This window comes from Durio zibethinus, chromosome 9 (assembly GCF_047325235.1).
Source record: "Durio zibethinus cultivar Kanyao isolate XHJ-2024 chromosome 9, ASM4732523v1, whole genome shotgun sequence".
Taxonomy (NCBI): domain Eukaryota; kingdom Viridiplantae; phylum Streptophyta; class Magnoliopsida; order Malvales; family Malvaceae; genus Durio; species Durio zibethinus.
In genome coordinates, this window is record NC_143170.1 from 4,042,575 (window position 1) to 4,064,797 (window position 22,223).

The following is a 22,223-nucleotide window of genomic DNA, read 5'->3' on the forward strand; positions in this document are numbered from 1 at the left end:
AAAATGTCAACAAAAAATTGATATTTATTAAGGATTATTTCGTAAAATATCTCTCTATATTTATTTTCTACTAGTTTGATATTTTAAAAAATAAAATTTTCATTTTAATATTTTAATTTTTATTTGATTAAGTAATTTGATTTTTATAATATTATTATCAATTAAATAATTAATATAATATAAAATTCAATAAAATTGTACCATATATTATAAATATTTAATTATCATTACGTTAATTATTATTATATCAATAAAAAATTTAAAAAAATAAAAAATTATTTTTAAATAATAAATAAAAATATAATAATAATTAATATTTATCTAATATATCATAATTTTATAAATATTAATGTTAAGTAAATAACTTAACTAAGGTCTTGTTAATTTGAAATGCTAAAATATTTTATAGAATAAAAATTTAAGTATCAAAATAAAATATTTATTTTTTATATCAAATTAATAAAAATATTAATAAATAAGTCATTTTTATATTTAATCTATTAATTAAAGTTTAAAACGAAGTCGTTATCTTTCTCATTCTTCTAATTAATAAAAGCAAAACGAAAAACAAACCGCATTTTACGCTGCTTCCCAGCTCATTATTCACTGACCTTTGCTTAACTATTGGACCAAACCCCCAAATACCAATCTCTGTTTCAGTCTCATGATTACGCCTAAATCAACACTCAACAGGGCGAAGCTTGAACATTCATCCTTTACATACTCTTCATTTAATCACTTCACAGAAAAAAAAAAAAAAAGTGCTAAACAACATTGAGCTTCGTTACTTGACTCTTAAATTTAGTTAAAATTGACAGATTAAGCTCGAAATTTTGATTCTTTATACTAAAATAGCTTACTTGCAACCAAAAAAGAAACTATTTTTACAGTTTTTTCGACAAATTGGGTATACAAAATTTGATACCCAAATCGACAAAACCTCCAAAACTGAAAAACGTGGAAAAAAAAAGAAAAAAAATTAGCAATGAAACCCTAAAACAGACCCATCAGTAACGGAAATGGTGACTCTACACCCAGATTTAGCATCCACATGATGGGTGAAGACATGCAGAACACGGACCCGACCCGCCATCTCCATCCGAGACTCAATCTCCATCGTGGGTCCAACTCGATACCCATTATTATTACCGCCAAAGCCATCAATTAGCCCAATGGGCCCCGTCGTTGTTGTAGTCGTAGTGGGTATTGTTGCCACAGATGCCTCATTCGGTGCCGCCAAGGGAAAAGACTGAACGGTAAAAGTGGCAGCCATGTACTGCGTCCGACCCGCCTCGACCTTTCCCGCAGGTATGAACATGAATCCGACTTGAGAACCCGAGTAAAGAAGCTGGATAGTGCTGTCGTAGTGAGAGAAAGCAGCTCGGTTAGGGTTTTTAACGGTGACGTATTGGGAGAAAGTGAAGCTGACGGAGTTGTTACCAACGGAGAACGAAGGAAGCTGGACGGCGTTGACAGAGATCTCAGGGTCTTTAGGTTTAAAAACAGTGAAGTAAACAATGAGAACTATTATTACAATGAAGATCAAGAAAATTGTTGCTACAATACATGAAGCTAGATTTGTACGGCCAGATGGCGATCTTTGATGCTTCGCCATGATTTTTTTTCTTCTTTTATTGACGGATTTTTGGTAAATAATGTATTTATTTGGTTTTTTTTTTTTTTTGGTGTGATCTAAACAGAGAAAGGATGGGGATGAAAAAAAAATGGATTCTTGGAGAGAAGTGACGTTTGGATGTGGGGAACGAGATGGGAAAGTGGAGAGAAAAGTGGTGTAATCAGTGGACGCGTCAGTGAAGGCTTTTGTTGGTTTTGTTTTGTGTTTTTTTTTTTCTTGCTTTTATCCCGATTTGGGGTTTTGTCCTTTTAGAGGAATCAAGATCAACCAAGAAAAATGTGGGTAAAAAGTGGATAGTTAAGAAAAAAAAAAGGGAATAAGAAGAAGAAAATGCGAGGTCTGTGACTTTAAAACGGAGGAGAATGTTTTTCTGTGAGATAAAAATGGATAAGACGAAATGCGATGAGGAGACCAAAATTTTTACAATTTGCCGATGAAGGTCTCCTTTTTTGTTCGTCCTCTTTTTGACTATGGGTTACTTCAGCCTTAGATCTGATTTGATTTTTTTTCTATTTTGGGAAGGTTTGATTCCTTGTAAGAAAACGGTTAATTCAATTTTGCTAATTTGCTTAGCCTTTGTAATAGAAGTGTTTTAAGTTATTTATTTAACTGTAAAGGACAATCACATTTCTTTGTCAACAGCATAGGCAGATTTCTTCCAAGACGGTGTGAAAATTGGTGGGAAAATGGGGAAAACTGAAGCAGGTAGGGAACAAAGCAGTACACTTGTCACAGTGAAAAATAGTTTCATGGGCATGGCACAGGAATTGGGGGAGAAATTATGGCGAACTTGCAATGATTTGAAACACCGAGGCAAAGAATGAGGATGCTACAATAAAGCAATAATCATAGCCGAATTGACGGTGTTGGATGGGTTGATGGAGTGGTTTCTAGCTGCAACCAATAACTTTCACCAGCCCACTAGCTGGTTGGGGTCTACCACCGGGAAAAATGATGAACTTTGTACCTGCAATGACATCACATGCATTTTTCTCAAAGATGCCTCAACAAGATTCAAGAGTCATCTGTATGCATTTTCAAATGCCTGAATTTTCCTTCATTTACCACTATTCTCTAGATTTGCTCTTACTCACACCTCATATTTTCAACTTGGATGGATTTTAATTCCTTTCAAATCATAATTAATGTTGTTGCCTTATAATGGGTCATGAATTCATTGATTTTCCTTTTTTGCCCAGGAGTTTAGATTTAAGGGAGGGAAAATGGTAAGGACATTTGGGATATGGGTATGTTGTTTTAAGACTTAGGATATTTGCGGTATGTTGTCCTTCAATTGCTTCCGGCTTCCTATTTTTCTTTTTCTTTATCTTTTTCTATTTACTTCTGCAGGCACAAGTGAATGATCCATAATATTCCCAGAAAAATTTTGAACAACCAATGTTAAATGTAAATTTCAGATTAAAGATATTATGTACAAGTTTTTATTGCTCGTTTTGAGCTAGAATCCTGCAATCTATGTAGAATCTTCGCAGAGTACACATATTATTCATTACTTTTACTCTGTTCAATATACACTGATACGTGATCGAGTAATAACTTGACAGAGTAAAAGAAGAAAAAACGAAAGCTTCAGGCTCGTGTAAAAGAAGATAAGCCATCCACGTTCGTATAATATGTTGTCCACACAAAAATGGACTCGTCATCAAGGAAATACGTACAAATATGTACCATGAACTAGCTAGGTAGCGTCAATCTGTGAGCTTGTCAAGCCAAGAATCCATGACTTGAGAGACAGTTTCTATAAATGCGGCTTCACTCATGCCTGGAAGTAAGGAATCTTGAGCTTCACGAACAATCTGCTCAATCACAGATTCCTTGTTCAAAGTTTCTCTGCACATGATGCTTCCGATGGTGAAAGGAGTGAGACCTCGCTCAACCCCTTTTTTCAAAAGCATGGTGGAGATACGGAGTGTGCGAGTACACTCAACAGGGACATCCCACCCATAAAATTTCAGGAGTGCAATGTCTTGTTCAGCATCCAGTGATTTTATATAGTCAATTGTGTCTGGAGAGTAAGGCTTCCGTGATTGTGGCCAATAAAGCTAATCAAATGTGCAATCCTCAAACTGTAAATAAAGCAAAAAGAAATTTTAACTTTTCAGAAACATTGCACGAAAGAACTGAGATGGATATTAGATACTGCTCCTAACAATGATTCAACCTAAATCAAACTGGAATCCTACTTTGGAACCTCTTTTGTCTATGTGCCACCTGTTGATCTTAACTCTGTATGGAAGACACTACTACAACTCAGTTAACCTATATTTCCAAATTCCAACTAAATGCTAACTGACTGATTTTTCTAGTCACAATTCACATATATGAGGGGAATAAATGTGCAAAAACTTGAAGGAAAAAGTAATAGTAACTCTTAATGATCAAACATGACGTGATTAGAATGATAAAACAATACTTACATTCTCAGGCAGGCAATAGCCCATGATCAATTGGAATAAGCACAGTCTGGCCATCTTCCCCTTTGCCAATCAAAATATTCCCGACATGTCTATCAGCATTTGCCATTCTTATATCGAACACGTTGATTGTCACGGACTAGGCTTTCTTTTAACAAGTAATAAATCGTGTGACACTTGAATAAACGCTCCCACTCAAGTCAATCATCAATAGTTCGATATCTGAACAAATAATCATAAACCACAGTAAGTCCCAAACGTACAAAAAAAATACATTCATATCGAGATCAATCTCCAGCACACATAAAAAGACACGCTCATATCGAGAAAAAAAAACATATCAAGACAACATTCGGGATATTCGAATCGGAGGTGTATTTTATTATAATCGAGAATAGTATATCGAGACTTCCTACCATCGCTAGGGCCAGGGGCAGCCCTTGACGAATGACCTAGGCCCGTATCACTACCGGTGAGACAGCCCAACAATACATTGCCCGTTCACCCCTCTAAAGAGCCTAAGAGATTTTAGAGCTATGCTATCACTAACCATTACAATGTTTGAAATGAGAACACTTTTCCTAGTACAAGAGATCTACCCTTCCCCTTGGCACCTCTACCCAATCATGGCTCTATACATGGGTGGCTCATGATAACCTAAGGCCCAGTCATGGCCCTATATAAGGTTGGCTCATGACATCCTCCCCCACCTATTCTATCGATGTCCTCATCGACTTGCTGGCTTGAAATTCTTCAATCTTCCTCTTGAATCTCTAGAGGTCGTGTTCCCTTTCCCAACTGGTTTCTTCTAGTCCTAATCCCTCCCACTTCACTAAGTATTCACGAACTAGTCTTCAAGATACCTTGATTTCTCTGTCGGCTAAGATCTTTTCGACTCGACGCTTTGAGGGTGGCTTCATGGTGATGGCGACTCTTATTGGCTCCCTTCGGCTAGCATCTGTAGGATCTACGTGAAAAGATTTCAAGTTACTCATATGAAGTACTGGGTGCACCTTCATCTACTTTAGTGTGTCGATTTTGTAAAAAACATTCTCCACCTTGGAAAGGATCTTCACTGGACCCTCATATTTGCGCACTAATCTATGATCTCTTTTTCTCAAGAACCTGGTTTGTTCAGCGACTAGTCAAACAAGAACCAAATCACCAGCTTGGAATTGTTGTGACCTACGACCTTTGTCCCCCTATTTCTTCATTGGCTTTGATGCTTTTTTAAAGTAGGCTTATGCAATATCAGTGTTTTGTTTCCACTCATTACTGAGGTTGAAGGCTCTCGGATTTTTCCCTCTATATTGCTTCAAGAAAGTATGGGGTAGCCTTGGTAATTGCCCGATGATCACCTCAAACGGACTCTTGTTAGTGGAAGAGCTTTTGTTGGAATTAAAACAAAGCTGAGCAATGTCCAATAACGAAGGTCAGTTCTTTTGATTGGCTTGAACAAAATGCCTTAAATATTCCTCTAGTAATTCATTGAACTGTTTCATTTGACCGTCGATTTGAAGGTGGTAGCTTGAAGAAATGTTGAGTTAGGACCCTAATATCTTGAAAAGTTCTCTCCAGAAAGATCCTGTGAATCTCAGATCTCTATCGCTTACAATGTTTTGACGGAGGCTCTAGTATTTGATCACATGTTTAAATAGTAATCGAGCTATGTCTTTCACAGTATAATACTTTTGGGTTGGGAATGAATGTGGCGTACTTAGAGAAACGATCAATCATCACCAAAATAGCTCTAAGATCACCAGTTTTGGGAAGGCCCGAAATGAAATCGAGAGAGATGCTTTCCCACGGTTTAGCAGGCATCGATAGTGGTTCAAGTATGCCTGCAGGTTTCTTCTTTTCAACTTTATTTTGTTGGCAGATGAGGTAAGTCTTTGTATAGTCCATCACATCTTACCGCATGTGAGGCCAATAGTATCATTGTTTCAATAAAGCCAAAGTACGTTGCCAACCTAGATGTCTGACCTATAGTGTGTCATGACATTCCCTCATCAGCATCTATCTTAGACCTCCTGCTCTTTGCACAAACAATCGAGGCCTCTTGGTCTATAAAATCTTATTTTCTTGCTAGAAGTACTTGGACTTCCCTTATTCAACTAGCTTCAGGATGACATCGACCTGCGAGTCCTTCTTTAAATGATCTTCAATTAACTTACGAATGTCTGTCATGACTTTACTAGCCGTCATTAGGGTAATTTTTCTAAGGGCTACTAACTCTGTTCATCTGCTCAATGTATCGACCACTTAGTTGGTCTTTTTAGTGGTGTGCTCAAAACAAAAGTCAAACTCCACTAAAAATTCTTGTCATCTAGCTTGTTTCGCTGTAAGCTTTGGTTGGGTGAGGAAATGGCTAAAGGTCACATTGTCTGTCTTTACGACAAAGTGTGAACCCAACAAATAATGTCGCCAAGCCTTCAGGCAGTGAACTACCACCAAGAGCTCTTTTTCTTGGGCTGTATATTTCCTCTCAGCTTCGTTTAGCTTCCTACTTTCAAATGCTATTGGGTGATGTTGTTGTAAAAGCACTCTCTCAATAGTGAAATCAGATGCATCCGTCTAAACTTTAAAAGATTTTTCAATGTCAAGGAGAGCTAAGATAGGATCCTTCATAATAGTATCTTTCAATCTCTCAAAAGCCTCTTAGCACTCACTTGTCCAACATCATTTATGTTTTTTTTTAATAGCTCCGTGAGAGCCATGGTCTTACTAGAGTACCCTTCTATAAATCTTTTATAATAATTGGCTAATCTTAAAAATGAGCGAAGTTCACTAATATTTTTCGGTGTTGTCCACTCCTTGATAGCCCTAACATTTTTCATGTCCATTCGAATGTGGCCACATTCGACAATGTGACCTAAAAAATGGATTTGGGTCTGAGCAAATGCACATTTTTCCCTTTTCACATACAACTAATGGTCTTATAATCTTCGAAGCACCCGACGTAAGTATTCTTGATGTTCTTCTAGGGTATAGCTATATACCACTATGTCATCTAAATAGATGACTACAAATTTGTTTAGATAGTCATAAAAAATCTGATTCATTAATGTATAAAATGTGACAGAAATATTGGTCAGTCCAAAGGGCATAACAAGAAATTCAAATACGTCATACCCCATTACACAAGTGATTTTTGGCTCATCTCTCTCAGCGATTCTGATCTGATGGTAGCCAGATCTCAAGTCCAATTTGAAAAAGTATTTGGCTCAGCTTAATTGATCAAACAAATCTACTATAAGAGGGATGGAATATTTGTTTCTCATAGTGACTTTGTTCAGGGCCTTGTAGTCAGTCAACACATAATCGTAAACTTCCATCATGTTTCTTCTGAAATAGTACTGGCACTTCAAAAAGAGTCTTTGATGGTCTAATGAACCTAATCTGTAGAAGCTCATCTAACTATTTTCTTAGTTCGACCAACTCTGGCGGAGCCATACAGGAAGGGGCTCTAGTAAAGGGTTTGACTCTTGAGAGGAGATCAATTTCATGGTCCACAGCTTTTCGAGGAGGTAGAACCTTAGGCAATATCTCTGGCATCATTTTTTCAAATTTTTTCAACACTTTTTCCACGTCATCGGGTATCGGTTTCATTTTTAACCCTTCCTTGTAAATCGATATGGTCACAAAGGATGGTTTTCTTCTCTTTACCCCTTTTTTGAATTGTAAAACTAAGATCATTTTCTGCTCATTCTTTGGCAAGATAGTGACTGACACCACACATAGGTGTTCCCCTAAGAATAATAGGCAACTAGCGACGAGGATAGGGATCACCTGAGCTAACATCATGAAGTTTAATCCGATGACGACATCAAAGTCATCCATGGAGGAAACTGTAAAGTCTACCTTCTTTTTCCATGGCCCCAACTTGGTTATCACATTCTTGAAGCTTCCACTGATCACAAAGGTTGGCGAATTGATCGCTTTTATTCACTCGTAGTTCTTGCTAACTTGGAGACCACATATTTTTATTTCTTCTTGTGTGATGAAGATATCGGTTGCACCCGGTCTACCATAGCCCTGGTGGCTTTCTCATTGATCATTAAGTTCACATACATCAGGCCTCTATCCCACTCTTTCTTTATCATGTTCAGTTGGGTGTGAAGGGCATTGAGAAACCTTATTGAACCCATCCTAGCTGGCTCTTATTCAACTTCTTCAACGATCTCTAATGCTTTTATGGACTTTTGAGACAAGGCTCTTAAGGCATTAAGGGCTTATATTTATGGGCATTTTACCACCCGATGCGGCCCCTTGCAAAGGAAGCAAGCTAGTGGTTGCCTAGGCCTGAAAATCATTGTATTTTTTACCTTGGGTTAGGTGTTATCTAGACCAAAAGACTTCATGTCTGATCCTCCACTGAAAGGTCGATCCAATCTAGTCATCTTTCTCCTACTCTCAAAGTTGAAGTTACTGCCAGCTGATGGAGGATTTTTTCATTTTAAGGAGCTATCATTATAATCATAGAGACGTTCAGCTGTAGCCATGGTTGTGACCACATCTTACACTTTCTATTTTTGTAGTTCTGTCCTAGCCCAAAGCTTGAGGCCCTCAAGAAAATAAAACATCTTGTCATTTTTTAACATGTCTCAAATATCTAACATCAGGGTAGAAAAACTCTTCACAAACTCTCACATTGTTCCTGTTTGCACTAATTCTCAAAATTTTTTTCGGGCCATATACTTCACATTCTCAGGGAAGAATTAGTTTTTTAGTTACTGTTTCAGGTCTGTCCAAGTCTTAATTAGGCACTCTTCATTGACAAACTTGGAGCGTCACCATAGCTTGGCATTTTTTATGGGGTACATCAATGCCATTGCTACCTTATCTTTCTTCGAATCCATGTGTACAGCTCGAAAGTACTGCTCCATGTCAAACAAGAAGTTTTCAAGCTCCTTGGCATCTATTGCCCCCTCATAGCATCGAGGCTCTCGCACTTTGGCCCTTTTTTCCTTTTCCATCGAGCTCGAACTCAATCTGACCACAGCCATTTGTGTGATGCTCACTTGTGCTCTGAGCGCTTCAAACTCTTTTTGGAAAACATTCAAGGCATCTCTAGCCTCCTCGCCCACGCTGTGCAAAGTATCGGACAATTTATTTTGGGTTGTCTCGATCTCCCTCAATCGATCTTAAGTGACCTTTCAATGTGGCCACCACGGCCTCAAGCTCCTCAAGTCTCTATTGATAATCGGGTCCACCACTTGTGGCCATCTCATCCGTTTTCTAGCACTTCTCAACCGTGCTCTGATACCACGTGTCACGGACTAAGCTTTCTCTCAACAAGTAATAGACCGTGCGGCACTTGAATGGACACTTCCACTCAAGTCACCAATAGTTCAATATCTGAACAAATAATCATAAGGTACAATTAGTCCCACAAGAAAACACATTCATATCGAGATCAATCTCAAGCACACATAAGAAGGCACATTCACATTGAGAAAAAGAAAAACACATCAAGACAACATTCAAGACATTCGAATCGGATGTGTATTTTATTATAATCAAAAATAGTACATCGAAACTTTCCACCATTGTCAGGGCCAGGGGCAACCCTTGACGGATGGCTTAGGCCCGTATCGCGATCGATGAGAAGCCCAACAGTACGCTGCCCACTCACCCCCTTTAAATAGCCTAATAAATTTTAGAGCTATGCTATCACTAACCATTACAATGTTTGAAATAGAAACACTTTTTCTAGCACAAGAGATCTATCATCCCCCCTTGACACCTCTATCCGATCATGACCTTATACATGGGTGACTCATGACAACCTAAAATCCGATCATGAACCTATACAAAGTTGGCACAGGACACTAATCTTGTGCACTTCCTCCACAAGGAAACCTCCAGGACCCATGTCCTCGCAACTCCCAGAGTTATTCATAAACGTCTGTAAGGATCCAACCTTAACATTTTGAGGAACACATTCATACCCATCTGGATGGTTAAATCCTTTGTGCAAGCACTGAACCATGCAGGTGGGTGGCACACCTGCAAACCCGATCATCTCACCAGACAAAGACCGAGTTCCACTCTTAGGGTGATCCAATATATAAGCAGCCACTTCTCTCACTGCTCCTTCCCCAACCCTTGTGCCCTTTTTCAACCCTTCACCGTTCGTTGAAAGAGGTAACCCCTGTGGGTTGTTCACAGCCATTACCTCCTCATCAATCGGCTTAAAAATGGACACATAATCAAGCCCCGATTTATCTTGCATAAAATAAGTCCCTCCAGTCCCTTCAGACGATCTAATTGGCTGATTCCTTGTTTCCAACCCATCAAACGTCGAATGTATCATATCCCACATAAAAGAAGGCAATTTCACCGGTTCCAGCCAGAAATCTCTAACAATTGGCTCCTTTGTCACAATCTGAAGCCCCCCGGCTTGGTCTTTTTCTCCTCCTACGGTACCTCTCCTCTCATCTACATCACTCTCAGCGAAAACCGAAAGTTCCAAATCTTTCTCAACAGGCTTAGATCGAACTTTGGCTGATTTCTGAATCACCAAATGAATCACAGCATCATTATTTTTACATAGATCATCAATTAACCTTTGGTCATCGAGTTTCTCTCCATTATAAAATATTTGCTGTTCATCAACATCCACAAAACCCTTCCCTGTTTTTGCTATCCTTTGTTTTAAATGCCCAACATTTCTAAACCTATCAACATGCAATTCGAACTCTTTCCCGCAAGTTGTCCGTACAGTGATAAGCAAGAGATCAGAAAGCTTTCAAACTAAATGCAAAAAATTCCCACCTTTTACGCCATAGTCTTTAACAAGCGAATCGTTACAAGCCAATTCTCTGGCCCCGAAAACAAGCTTCTGTTTCTTCACTACAAAGCCTTTACATGTCTGGATGCGAAGCTTTACGGACGTTATCGAGTCAGACTCCAAAACCCGTATCGGAATCACCGAACCAGCAATCGAAAGGTAAATCAATATCGACTCACCCGGTTGGCTATTGCAATAACCACGAAAGTGAACCATTTGTTGACGAACTGGACTCAAAGCAACACCGGCAACGGACATTTTCAGCAAATAATTAAGAAAACAAGGCTTTGTTTTTGTTGCCTAACTGAAAAATATGAATGAAGAAGGAAGAAAGAAATTGATTCTTTCAATCTCTTCAATGGCAGTCAAAGAGACTGGGACATAGCTGCAAAATTTGTTTTCTTGCAAGGGTAAAATCGCAAACTCGGTTCAGCAGAGACAGTGGATTCTCTGACAAAAGGAGAAGAATCGAAAGCGAATGTTAAAAAAAATGAGAGCTTTTTAAATTGAACAAGAAAAAAACAAAGACTGTGGAGGTGGTGATCCAACTACCAGATTAATCCCCGATGTTGGTGCTTTTTCCGTTTCTAATTTGCACGATCTTTTCGCCGATTTTGCTCCGGTGCAAAAAAGGAAGTCGTCGACGATAAGAGGGAGAAAGAGAGGGAGAGTGGAGGAGGAACAGTAATGTAACCGTTGGCTTTATATAAGCTTTGACCCAACGATTATAATGGGGCCGTGTTTTAAATTATAATAAAACCACGGCGTTAGAGTGTCAGTAACGGTCGTTTGGGCCAGTTCAGGGTAGGCGCGGAGGTGTTGAGTTTACCGAATTGCCAATGAGAATTTGCCGAATTTACTCAGGTTAGTCCCTTGTATAACGGTAAATACTGATAGTTTGGAAATTAATGCCCCCATAAAGGAGGTTACGCGAATTCCACACCACATCTTCCCCTCTCCGATTAATTATGATGAGAAAAAAATTTTTGATGCTTCATTAGTGAGATTTTTTAATTTTATAAGTAAGATTAGTATGGTTATATATCTTTTAATTTTTATAATTAATTTTTTATCTTTAAATATATTTTAAAAAACATGTACATTTTATTTTTTTGTTTGTAAAATTTAAAATATGGTATCGATAATATATTTGATAATGTTTTAAAAAAAACGATGTTATGACAATAAGTTATATTAAGTGGTTATAATTATTTAATATTGTTATAATTTATTAATTGATTATTTAATATTTATATAATATTTAATTACAGGTATAATTTTTTAAAAAATAATTAATAATATTTTTTCAGTTTCATTTTTTATTTTTATTTTTGGAATGCCTGGTAATAAAGGTTATTTCATTTTTGAATATCTTATACTCTTATTTTTTATATTTAAAATTTATTTTTCAAATTTTTTTGACAATAAAAAATAGTATATATCAATATTATAAAAAATTAAAATTTCTTTTTTAATATATAAAAAAAATTTTAAAATAAAAAATGAGAAGCATTGATAATGGAATTCGGAAAAACTGCTTATCATTAATCAAAATGAGATTTTATTCTATATGGAAAAAAGAATGGATGCCTTTGGATTGTGCAATTAAGTTTTTTTCCTTTTTTAAGTAATGCAATTCATTACTCTCATATGACTAACAGTTTTAATTTGGTATGGCAGTTAAAAGCTAATTAAGAGTGTGGTTTATCCTCTAATCAAAAGAATTAACATATAATTAATGAATTAATAATGATTCGCTCTTTTGTCTGGCATCCCTGTTAAGGTTCACAGCCCTAGCTATCAGCCTCCCCTTTCTTTGTGTGCTTAAGGGGAGCTCTAGGTGCAAGGTCCCGAGTTCATTGTGTTGCGTACGTAAAGAGCCCAAATTCTTCTTGCAAAACTGTTAAAGTAGTCGCCCACTTCGTCGTTTAATGCATTTTTCTGTCTCAAGCCAAACCCTCGTCTTCTCCTTCGTAAGGGAATCAAGATTCTTTTTTAAAATTTATAATCGGAAATTTTGTTATTTTTATTCTATAATTCAATATTAAAATTTTAATTTAGTTGATTTTAAATAAAATTAACAATTTAAAATATTTCATGAAATGTTTTATTATTTTAAATTACAAATTTGTCATTATATTTTTAATTTTTGGACAAAAAATAACGAAATTAATTCAAAAATGTCATGTTAATATAATGATAAATTTCTATATTTTTTTATTTTATATAAAAATAAATAAAACTAAAACTATAATAACAAAATCCAATATTGACTCATAATACATTGATAAATTTGATCTTAAACCTAAAAAATCAATCTCATAAATAATCTTAATTAGTTGTGTTACGCTTAAGTCAATTGGTTAATGATCAAATTGATTAAAGTTTGATCAATATAATCATACTTTGGGATTATTTAGATAAGGCACACCTAGATAATTATATCATTTGCTCTCGAAAATAGCTCAGACTTTGCTAAAGGAAGGATTCGTCAAAGATGCACTGACAACCTAATAAGATAGTTATTTCATAATTAACCACTTGATATCCAATTTATTTGAAACCATTAAATATAATTTACGTCTACTTAAAATTATTACTTACATATATTCATGTGAATCTTTATCGAGCTCTACTCAAACATTTTATTAATTATCAATTGTTTTAATTAAATCATTACCTCGAAATTGAAAAATTAGGTACATAAGGAGAACAAAAACGACTAACCCTCTTACATATTATCTTCATTGAAACTTCTCTCGTACATTTAACAATTTTTATCTTTTTTACTTTTCTTATCCTTTCTTAGATACAATACTGACTTATGACTTAAGCGTTGGGTGCACTTCGGAATAACAATTATAACGCTCCCCTAATTGTGTTTTTTAGTTGTAGGTTTTAATTGTCTTTCTTCCAACCTCACTCCATTTTTTTCCAACTAAGACAACCCAAAAGCATCATCGGCAAGTTAAAATCTTAAACTTAAATAAATAAGACAAAATCCATTTATATGTCTATCATATAGCAATTCCATCAATCCTTTATGATTGAGGGAAATGATAAATTAAATCAAATTATGAAGAGTGAAGCTTAAATTAATTAACCTAGACGGAGGCAGGCAGGGCAGCAAACTTAATTAATTGAAGGAGTTGTTGAATCTCGCGCGCAACTTAATGATGTGTCCACGGCTTGTTATCTGCCTTGAGATATGCAAAGCTAAGATTAGTGGCAACAGGTAAGAAAGGTTCATCAAAAGAATTGGTTCAAGCACATGCACTGAAAGAAAGTTCCAATGTAATGAGATTTGGCTTTAAAGCTTTAAACTACCAAAAAGAAAAGGCATTAGGCAGGTTTAGCTGCCCGTAACATAGGAAACTGCATTATGTTTCATCATGAATTATCAAGGAGAAAGTGGGCCTTCAGATCTTTTGGAGTACTCTCTTTAGTGGCTACATTATTTGAGATAAATGGTAGACAAAATAGGAAGATTTAATTTAAAGTTGATAGAAGGCAATGCTATACGGTTTTTCAAAAGAAAAGACCAAATTAATAATTGGAACTCAATTAAAATTTTTAAAAATTTGGAATTAAAATAAAATTTTATCCAAAATTTATAAATTACGAAGTGCTGTTAATTTTGTTTAAAAATAAAGGAGAAAATAAGTGTATTAAATTTATAATTTGCAAGAGAATTTTCCTTTTTTTTTTTAGTAACGAGGGTTAAATTTTGATGGAAAGTATTTTAAAAATAAAATTTTAAATGCATCAAACTATGCATGAGAGTGTATTTCAACATTTTTTTTAAGTTAATTTTAAACAAAATTTATAGATATATATAATATGTTAAATTCGGTAGTGAATCAATATTTGTCATACCAACCATTTCCTTTATGGGGTGTGGGATACCAAGAGCAATTATCAATGGTTTAGCTTAGGATTGATATTTATGAATAAATAGGAAATTAGCAATACATTATATACTTGCTATCATGTCTCATTCATATATTTAATTATAATCATAAAAAATTTGTTAATAACAAAAACCACAATGTTATAATTTGAACCAAAACTATTCATAATTCGATTTTAATCGTATTTATCAATTAAATTAATTTAATTTAATCGATCATTAAAATTAATTTTGATTGTTATTAAAATTAAAATATTATAAATTTTATATATAAAACTAAAAATATATCAATTTGTTTATTTAATTATAAGTTGTTAGAGTTTTTAACTTAATATTTTAGTGTTTGAATATTTATTTCATTAAAAGTTATTACAGCTTTTAATTTAATATTTTAGTGTTTAAATATTTTATTAGATAATTTTATTTAATTTGTTTCACATATAAAAAAATAAAAATTTAAAATATAATTTAATTTAATACATTTTATTATTCAATTAATCCAAAAAATTAATCGAATTGATTGAATTAACATTGATCAGTTAATTTTTAAAATTAAAAATTTTAATTCAATTAATAAAAATAAAATAACATAATTTAATATATTTAATTTTAAATAATACAATTCAAAATTAATTGAACCGATTGAATGAATATTTTTAATTTGAATAAATTTATTACTTTGTGAAATTTACTTTAGAAAAAAGATAGGCAAAATGCTCTCATATTTGATCTTAAGAAATTGCTTCAAATAAAAAAAAAATTTTAAGTGATCAAGAAACACTTTATGGAAATGCATTTAAGATTCGAAAATAAGATACTTGTTCCATAGTTCTTAAATAAGATTTAAAAAAAAAAAAAAAAGAAAATTGTTTCAATCCTTATTTGCCAACTACATCTAGGACGGTAAAGCTCTCGTGCAGGTGGCGCTGACCCATAAGATCTGACACGTAAATTTGGCTTTTTTTCTTTTATTTTCAAGTGTACGGTCAGCAGCAGCTGAAAAAAATGAAATAATATAAGAATCAGGCCAAAAAGCAACAAATAAAAGATTTTCGTGAATTGTTACATTTTTCACACGTACATAGCTCATCAATTTTATTTATTTTAATTATTTTCTTTTTTTTTATTTTTATTTTGTTACTCTGTTGAATAAGGATGCTAGCAAGCTTGATGACATACATCAATAACAATTTGTCTAGTAAAAGTAAAGGTAAGATTAATCTAAATTTTAAAAGTTGCTTTTTAAAAAATTTTAATTATAGTTTTATTTTTTAAAAAATAAAATTATATTTTTATTACAAAAATACATATGCTCCACATGAATGTAACATATATAATTCATCTAATTCTGTTGATGCTACTATATCATATTTCCATTTCACATTTGATTATCTAAGAGCAAACAATGAGCAGGAACCAGTCACTTGGATTCAAAAATGGAAAAGAAAAAAAAATGTGAATTATAGATATAAAAAACATTTGATTGAATCCAGCATGACAAAACAGAATGTATTTATAAGTTGCAAACAGAACTATGGATCCTACTGTCTTTCCATCCTCTTGATGCCCCTTCGAAGGTAACCACAAACACACCCTAGTTCTCCATAAGAGATTTTGCTCAAATTTTCTAGCATGTTGAAAAGAAAATTCAAGTCTGTCTTCTTCATCTGTTACTCCTAATCTGGGACTTCAAGTGTTCAGTACAAAGCTGGGAAATGCAAGGGTTAATTCCCTGAAAAATAATACCAGAAATACAAAATCAGGAAGTTAGATGACAGATATTGTCCAAACCAAAATACATTTTTATCCATCACCAATTAGACTCGAGCTGAAACGAAAGAAGTTTAGAACCCACTTCAAATACGGAAGAGTCATGTTCTTCATGACAGATGGATTCTTTTTCACAAATTCCCTCCATTCTTCTTCATCAATCTTCCCATCTCCTTTTGAATCTGCCTCCATCATTGTCTACACAAATATGACGAGGATGAATATCCAGAGAGCAGAATGATAAAAATGTAACAAATTAAACAGTTTACAATGTCCAACACCTTTTCCACAATCAATTCCACCATATCATTGGAGAGTGACAGATCTAATTCACTAAGCAAAGCCAATACCATCTCTTTCATCTTCCATTTAGGTCATACAAATGAAAAATGAGATGAACAATCAGAATCCCAATGTGATGATCAAAACAACAAGATTGAATGGTAAAATACTAAATTATAGAAGTTCTAAAATAATGAAAATGGAAACAGGGTGACAAAAGCACTACATCAAGCAGATGAGATAGCATGCCACCTTAGAAGACCTCACACCAAAACAAGAAATATTATATCAATCCTTCTGGAAAACGTGAGAACAATGTAATGGAAAGAAAAAGTACATCCAACCTGGAAACTCACATTTTATTTGCAATTCCATGTGAAAAGCATTATCCCAACAAATCTTGCAACCACTTAAGTTCAAAATAATGAAAAACTAGCAGCTTCAAAGAGATACTATGCTGGTTGAAGGACGATAAGTTTCAGTAAGGAACAGCAGATAGCATGCAAAAATCAACTTTCATAAAAAATAAAGTGTCTTGTCATTGATACTGATGTTTTCAAAAGCAAACAAAGATGACAATCAAAGTTACAAAGTACTTACCTCTTCACTCTCAATGTAGCCAGTCTGTCGTAGGTCATACAATCTAAATAAGACTGGAATAAGATATATTTACTAACTTTAGTTGCCAGTTGTAAGACTGAGAGCCTTGAAAGATGTATTAGCATGACCGCAAACAACATCCAGGCAGGAGAAAAGGAAGATAAGATAACATTTTATCTATGATACACATTACGTACATGCAATTTTATCTGCTTCGGGAGCACTTGGATGGAAGACACTTAAAGACCGAACGAACTCTCCAAATTCAATAACCCTGTTACATTTAACATCGAATAAATGAAATACCTGCAATAAACTCAATACAGCTTGAAGAATGTTCTGTGAATTAGCATGTATAAAATGTTGAAACAAAATAGTTAGGAATGAAGTGATACTCACTCTATCGGCAAAGAGATTCTGTTTACTGCTGTTTTTAAAAAGTGCAAGCTGGAATTCCTCCTATTCAGAAAACATTCCAAAGAAATTATAACTTAAAGGAAACGCGTCTCTTAAGTCAAAGAAAATGGTGCAAGAACTCAAGTTAATCTTTCCAAATTCGAAAGAAGCAATGACTTCCAGAGTGCCCTTCAAACAGTCAAAGGTAAACCCCAAACAGAAATCACGTACATGAACCAAAGTTGAATGAATATACCTTGTGAATCAGACCATCGTCAATTATGGAGCTGCTTAACTTCTTGAACAGATCATACAGAGCTTCTACTTCATTCACAGCAACTGTCAAATTATAAGAAATGCTCTACACTTCGCCAAGTAAATAGAACAGAAACTACCCAAAGTAAAATAGTACAGATAGCACAAATTAATAACCAGGAAAATTTTATGAATACAGCATGCTGATACGGCAGTATATTCAATTAGATAAGAGCCACTCTATACTACTGAATAATTAGATAAGCCCCAGTTGCTTATAGGCTCTTGACATGATTATGATCTAAGGTGGCCCCTAAGAAGTCAGAACCCAGCCAATGTCAACAAGGCAATGAGCATGAGGGAGTTATGCCAGGGATGAGCAATAGCAAAATGATGCCAAAATAAACTTTGGAAGCCAACAGCTAATCATCTGCAGTATAGAGAAAATAACCACACATGGGTGCAAGGCATAGGCAATTCAGCCCACAAACAGAAAGAGAATGTAAATGGACAGTAATGAATCGGGAAAACTTGGTTGATGCAAGAATGTGGTCAACAGTGACATTGACCTAGCATATGCTGAAAGGTAATGCTTGCATAGACAGGGCAAGACACCATTGAAGTGATTTTAGATTTAGATTTGAGCCCATCAAGTGCTAAGTTTAAGCCTTTACCTAAGACTTGATGGTTGAGATGGTTGCTGATCCAACTGGTGTTCGCTCAACTGGCAGGCATGCGGAAAACGCAAGGCATGTATGGACAAATTTGGTCCATGACCAGAAAACATGAACTTCCATCCAGCCTCATAAGCAGCGGCCTATGAAGGTGGCATAGGCAGGCTAAATGTCCTTTCCACAATGACTCTTAAAACTACTCAAGTTTCAAAGTTTCACTGCATAGTTATGCTCTAGAAGTACACTGTTTCTAGTTGTTTGTTTCACAGTTCTCCCTCATTCATTTGGCACAAATTTAAGAACTTAGTGCCAATGGATACAAATTGCAAAAAGAAAAAGACCAAAATATATAAAGAAAAAACATTCATTAGGTTCATTCTTCACTGTCTAACTTACAATGTGTTTCAGAAGCAAGAGCGATAGGCTCTTCATACCCAGGTTTGTGTCTAACTTTCTTCAAGCCAAAGCAGCGCTTGAAAGCATCCATAACTAATTCAACACAAGATTATATGTGATGGAATTCGTGAAAATAATTCTGCCCAATGAGTCCTGCCACATCCAAAGGGAATTTAGATCAATCCATCTTTTAATCCTTAATAAATTAAAAGTATTGTAATTTTGCGATTAATTCTCTCCTAAATTCTACTACTATATTGTACTGATCAGAAGAGACAGCCACCATTAACAGTGTCAGGAAAAAGATATGCCATGGAATGAATCACTTGATTTTGGTTTGCTCAAAATCCATATTTAGTTAGAAAATTGACAAATGGATCGAATATCTACTAAACTCGATTGCCAGGAGTGGGTATTGGAATTAGATTCTCTTAATTACTTGAGCTAATTCCTTGAATATAAAAGGCACTTGGTCCAAAAGAAATGAAGATCCCAAAAAGGCAGGAAATCATGCTTGAAGTGAACATAACTAGTTTTACAGACAGAAAGATACTGCAATTAAAGTTCTTCTATTATAGCTGTAAGACCCAAAATAACATGAGAGAAAAAACCTCAAAACAAAAGAAAAAAAAAGGTGAAATTGTCCCACAATCCCAACTTCTCCATTCCTTCAAAACAACCAAGAACCATGCTTCTAACTGAGTTAAACGAATTCATCCCAGAAAACAAAAACATTATTTAAAAGACGATAGCAGTTCATGATCTATCAAACAGATGAATTTCCTACCATATCCATGAACAAGAAAACCAACACTTATTTTTCAGACAAAATAAAAATACCCACTTCCAAATATAAAGCTGAAACATCAAACTAAAATCATTTATGATGAAATGACAAGAGACATGATAGATTTTGGCGCATGAGTTGACCTTTCTGGTGCTGTTTATGTTCAAACTTGAAAAGAAGAAAAGATGGGTGATTTCAGAACTCCATTTATTAGTTTACGCCAGCTCTGTACTCCACTTTGATCTTCTTCCTTTTCTTGTCTGTGCGTGGCTTTGCAGTTTATAACGGCTGATGACATCGCTTTATTTCCTGACTAACTCATCTTCCATCCAAATTTCAAGAAAGTATTTTTAAAATCTTCGCTTTTTAGGCAGACAACGTGGATAAACCATCGTCCCAGTCCTAACTAAACGTGTAAACTACACCTGTAATCAATCGAATCTAGTCAATACAGTATAAAATTTGAATTAAAATATAATTAAAAATTTAATTTAAATTTTATCAAAATTTTTTTAATTCGAACTTGATTTAATAAAAATTGAATTATTTAAATTTATTCAATTAAATTTAATTAATATATAAAAATTATTAAAGAGATAAACTATATTTGAAGTCTATAAAAGTATATTAGAAAGACTATACATATATGTTACACATTACTTAAACTCAAAAACTTAAACAATTAGATTTTTGAATCTTTTATATATATCTCTTATTTATTTGTGAATTTTGATCAAATTTCACATCGAGATAGGATGACAATTACTTAAATTCGTACGTATTGCCAGAAAAGCAAAAAGATTAACAGGTCAAGTTTTACTACAATTACTTGAAATGCGTTTGGATAACATTCTTTTTCGATTGGGTATGGCTTCAACTATTCCTTAAGCTCGCCAATTAGTTAACCATAGACATATTTTAGTTAATGGTCATACAGTAGATATACCAAGTTATCGCTGTAAACATCGAGATATTATTTCAACGAGGGACGAACAAAAATCTAAAACTCTGATTCAAAATTATCTTGATTCATCCACCCATGGTGAATTACCAAAGCATTTGACCATTCACACATTACAATATAAATGATTAGTCAATCAAATAATAGATAAGAAATGGAGTTTAAGTTATTAGGTTATTGGATCTTTCATGCATATCTCTCGTTCACTTATAACTTTTGATTAAGTTTCACATCGGTTTCCTGTGTGAGTAAGTCTTATCAATACTTTTTTTAGATCAAACAACAACCTCATTTTGTAGTACACTTTTGGGCCACGCCACAACACTCAATCTTATCACCTAAGTTGTCTTAGTGTTCCCTTAAGCTTACACTTACATTCTAAGTTGATTCAACACATTGTCTATTTGATCAATTTGCTTTTGCATATTATCATATATTTACTGTATCCAAGTCAAACCCTTTTAATACCAATGTTCAAGCACATGGACAACACCTTCTGAGACTCGAACCTATTGTATCAAAGTCAAACCCTTTTAATACCGATGTTCGAGCACATGGGCAATACCACTGAAACTCGAACCATCTTTAACCTTGGCTCTGATATCACTTGTTAGGGAGATAAACCACACTTAGAGTCTATAAAAGCACATTAGAAAGCTCATACATACATGTTGGACGTCACTTAAATCCAAAAGCTTAAGCTATTAAGTTTTTGAGTTCTTCGTATATATATAGGGCATTTCATTCAGATTTTCTAATGATATATGATATTTTTACTCACATATGAACCATATCTCAACAAAAATAAGTTTAATTCTTATAATCGACAAAAACTCAATTATTTATGTTTGAGCTTAAACTCTAATTTGAAATATTCTGTTAATTAAAATAATAAAAATATATTTAAATATAAAAATTCGATTAAGTTTGCAAACTACTCGAGTTAAGTATAAAAATATTTAAACTCTACTCGATCGATAAATTGAGTTATTCGAATTCAAGTTTAATTCGATAATAATCGAATCAAATTTAAATTTTATTCTAATCGAATTTGAATAACTTATGAATATTAATATATCATTTATATTCTTAGTCCTAACTCTTATATTTCAGTTGCAGTAAAAGTGGAGAAAAAATTTGATAAAATTGAAAATTCATTTCAATACTTTTTATTTATTTATTTGATTTCAATTAAATTTAAATATTATATATTTGTCAAATTTAAATTAAAAAAAATAAAAAAATAGGTTTTATTAATTTATATATTTTTTAAATTTGTATTGAATAAAACTAATTATTTTATATTTAAAATTATATTAATAATATAT

The 22,223-nt window shown here is 34.0% G+C and overlaps 2 protein-coding genes and 1 pseudogene across 5 annotated transcripts; all 3 read right to left on the reverse strand.

Annotated features, from left to right (window-relative positions):
- Nucleotides 1–666: 666 nt before the first annotated feature.
- Nucleotides 667–1,761, reverse strand: LOC111315745 (uncharacterized). Its single transcript, XM_022917721.2, has one exon. The coding sequence runs from the start codon at nucleotides 1,613–1,615 to the stop codon at nucleotides 980–982; it is 636 nt and encodes a 211-aa protein (XP_022773456.2). The 5' UTR covers nucleotides 1,616–1,761; the 3' UTR covers nucleotides 667–979.
- Nucleotides 1,762–2,063: 302 nt separating this feature from the next.
- LOC111315752 (phosphatidylinositol 4-kinase gamma 2-like) lies at nucleotides 2,064–11,793 on the reverse strand (annotated as a pseudogene). Its single transcript, XR_016345050.1, has 3 exons — nucleotides 9,902–11,793; nucleotides 4,075–4,210; nucleotides 2,064–3,723 (listed from the first exon to the last, which is right to left on the reverse strand). The product of XR_016345050.1 is annotated as a phosphatidylinositol 4-kinase gamma 2-like (transcript).
- Nucleotides 11,794–16,182: 4,389 nt separating this feature from the next.
- CBL8 (calcineurin B-like protein 8) lies at nucleotides 16,183–20,323 on the reverse strand. 3 transcript variants are annotated; one of them, XM_089765546.1, is made up of 9 exons: nucleotides 20,078–20,322; nucleotides 19,148–19,300; nucleotides 18,079–18,146; nucleotides 17,826–17,885; nucleotides 17,624–17,732; nucleotides 17,427–17,479; nucleotides 16,826–16,906; nucleotides 16,630–16,742; nucleotides 16,183–16,506 (listed from the first exon to the last, which is right to left on the reverse strand). In XM_089765546.1, exons 2-9 carry the CDS (start codon nucleotides 19,236–19,238, stop codon nucleotides 16,464–16,466), a joined length of 618 nt encoding a protein of 205 aa, XP_089621672.1. In that variant the 5' UTR covers nucleotides 19,239–19,300; nucleotides 20,078–20,322; the 3' UTR covers nucleotides 16,183–16,463. The 3 variants fall into 3 exon arrangements, with proteins under 3 accessions (XP_089621672.1, XP_022761399.1, XP_022761405.1); XM_022905664.2 differs by having other exon boundaries at nucleotides 18,079–18,161; XM_022905670.2 differs by lacking the exon at nucleotides 16,826–16,906 and having other exon boundaries at nucleotides 18,079–18,161; nucleotides 20,078–20,323.
- Between the last annotated feature and the right edge of the window lie 1,900 nt (nucleotides 20,324–22,223).

Coding starts and splice junctions, on each gene's coding strand:
- LOC111315745 (XM_022917721.2), bottom strand. CDS start 1,615: ATGGCGAAGCATCAAAGATCGCCATCTGGCCGTACAAATCTAGCTTCA.
- CBL8 (XM_022905664.2), bottom strand. CDS start 19,238: ATGGATGCTTTCAAGCGCTGCTTTGGCTTGAAGAAAGTTAGACACAAA. Junction 18,162..19,147: donor TCTTGCTTCTGAAACACATT/GTAAGTTAGACA, acceptor ATAATTTGACAG/TTGCTGTGAATGAAGTAGAA. Junction 16,507..16,629: donor ATGACTCTTCCGTATTTGAA/GTGGGTTCTAAA, acceptor ATTATTTTTCAG/GGAATTAACCCTTGCATTTC.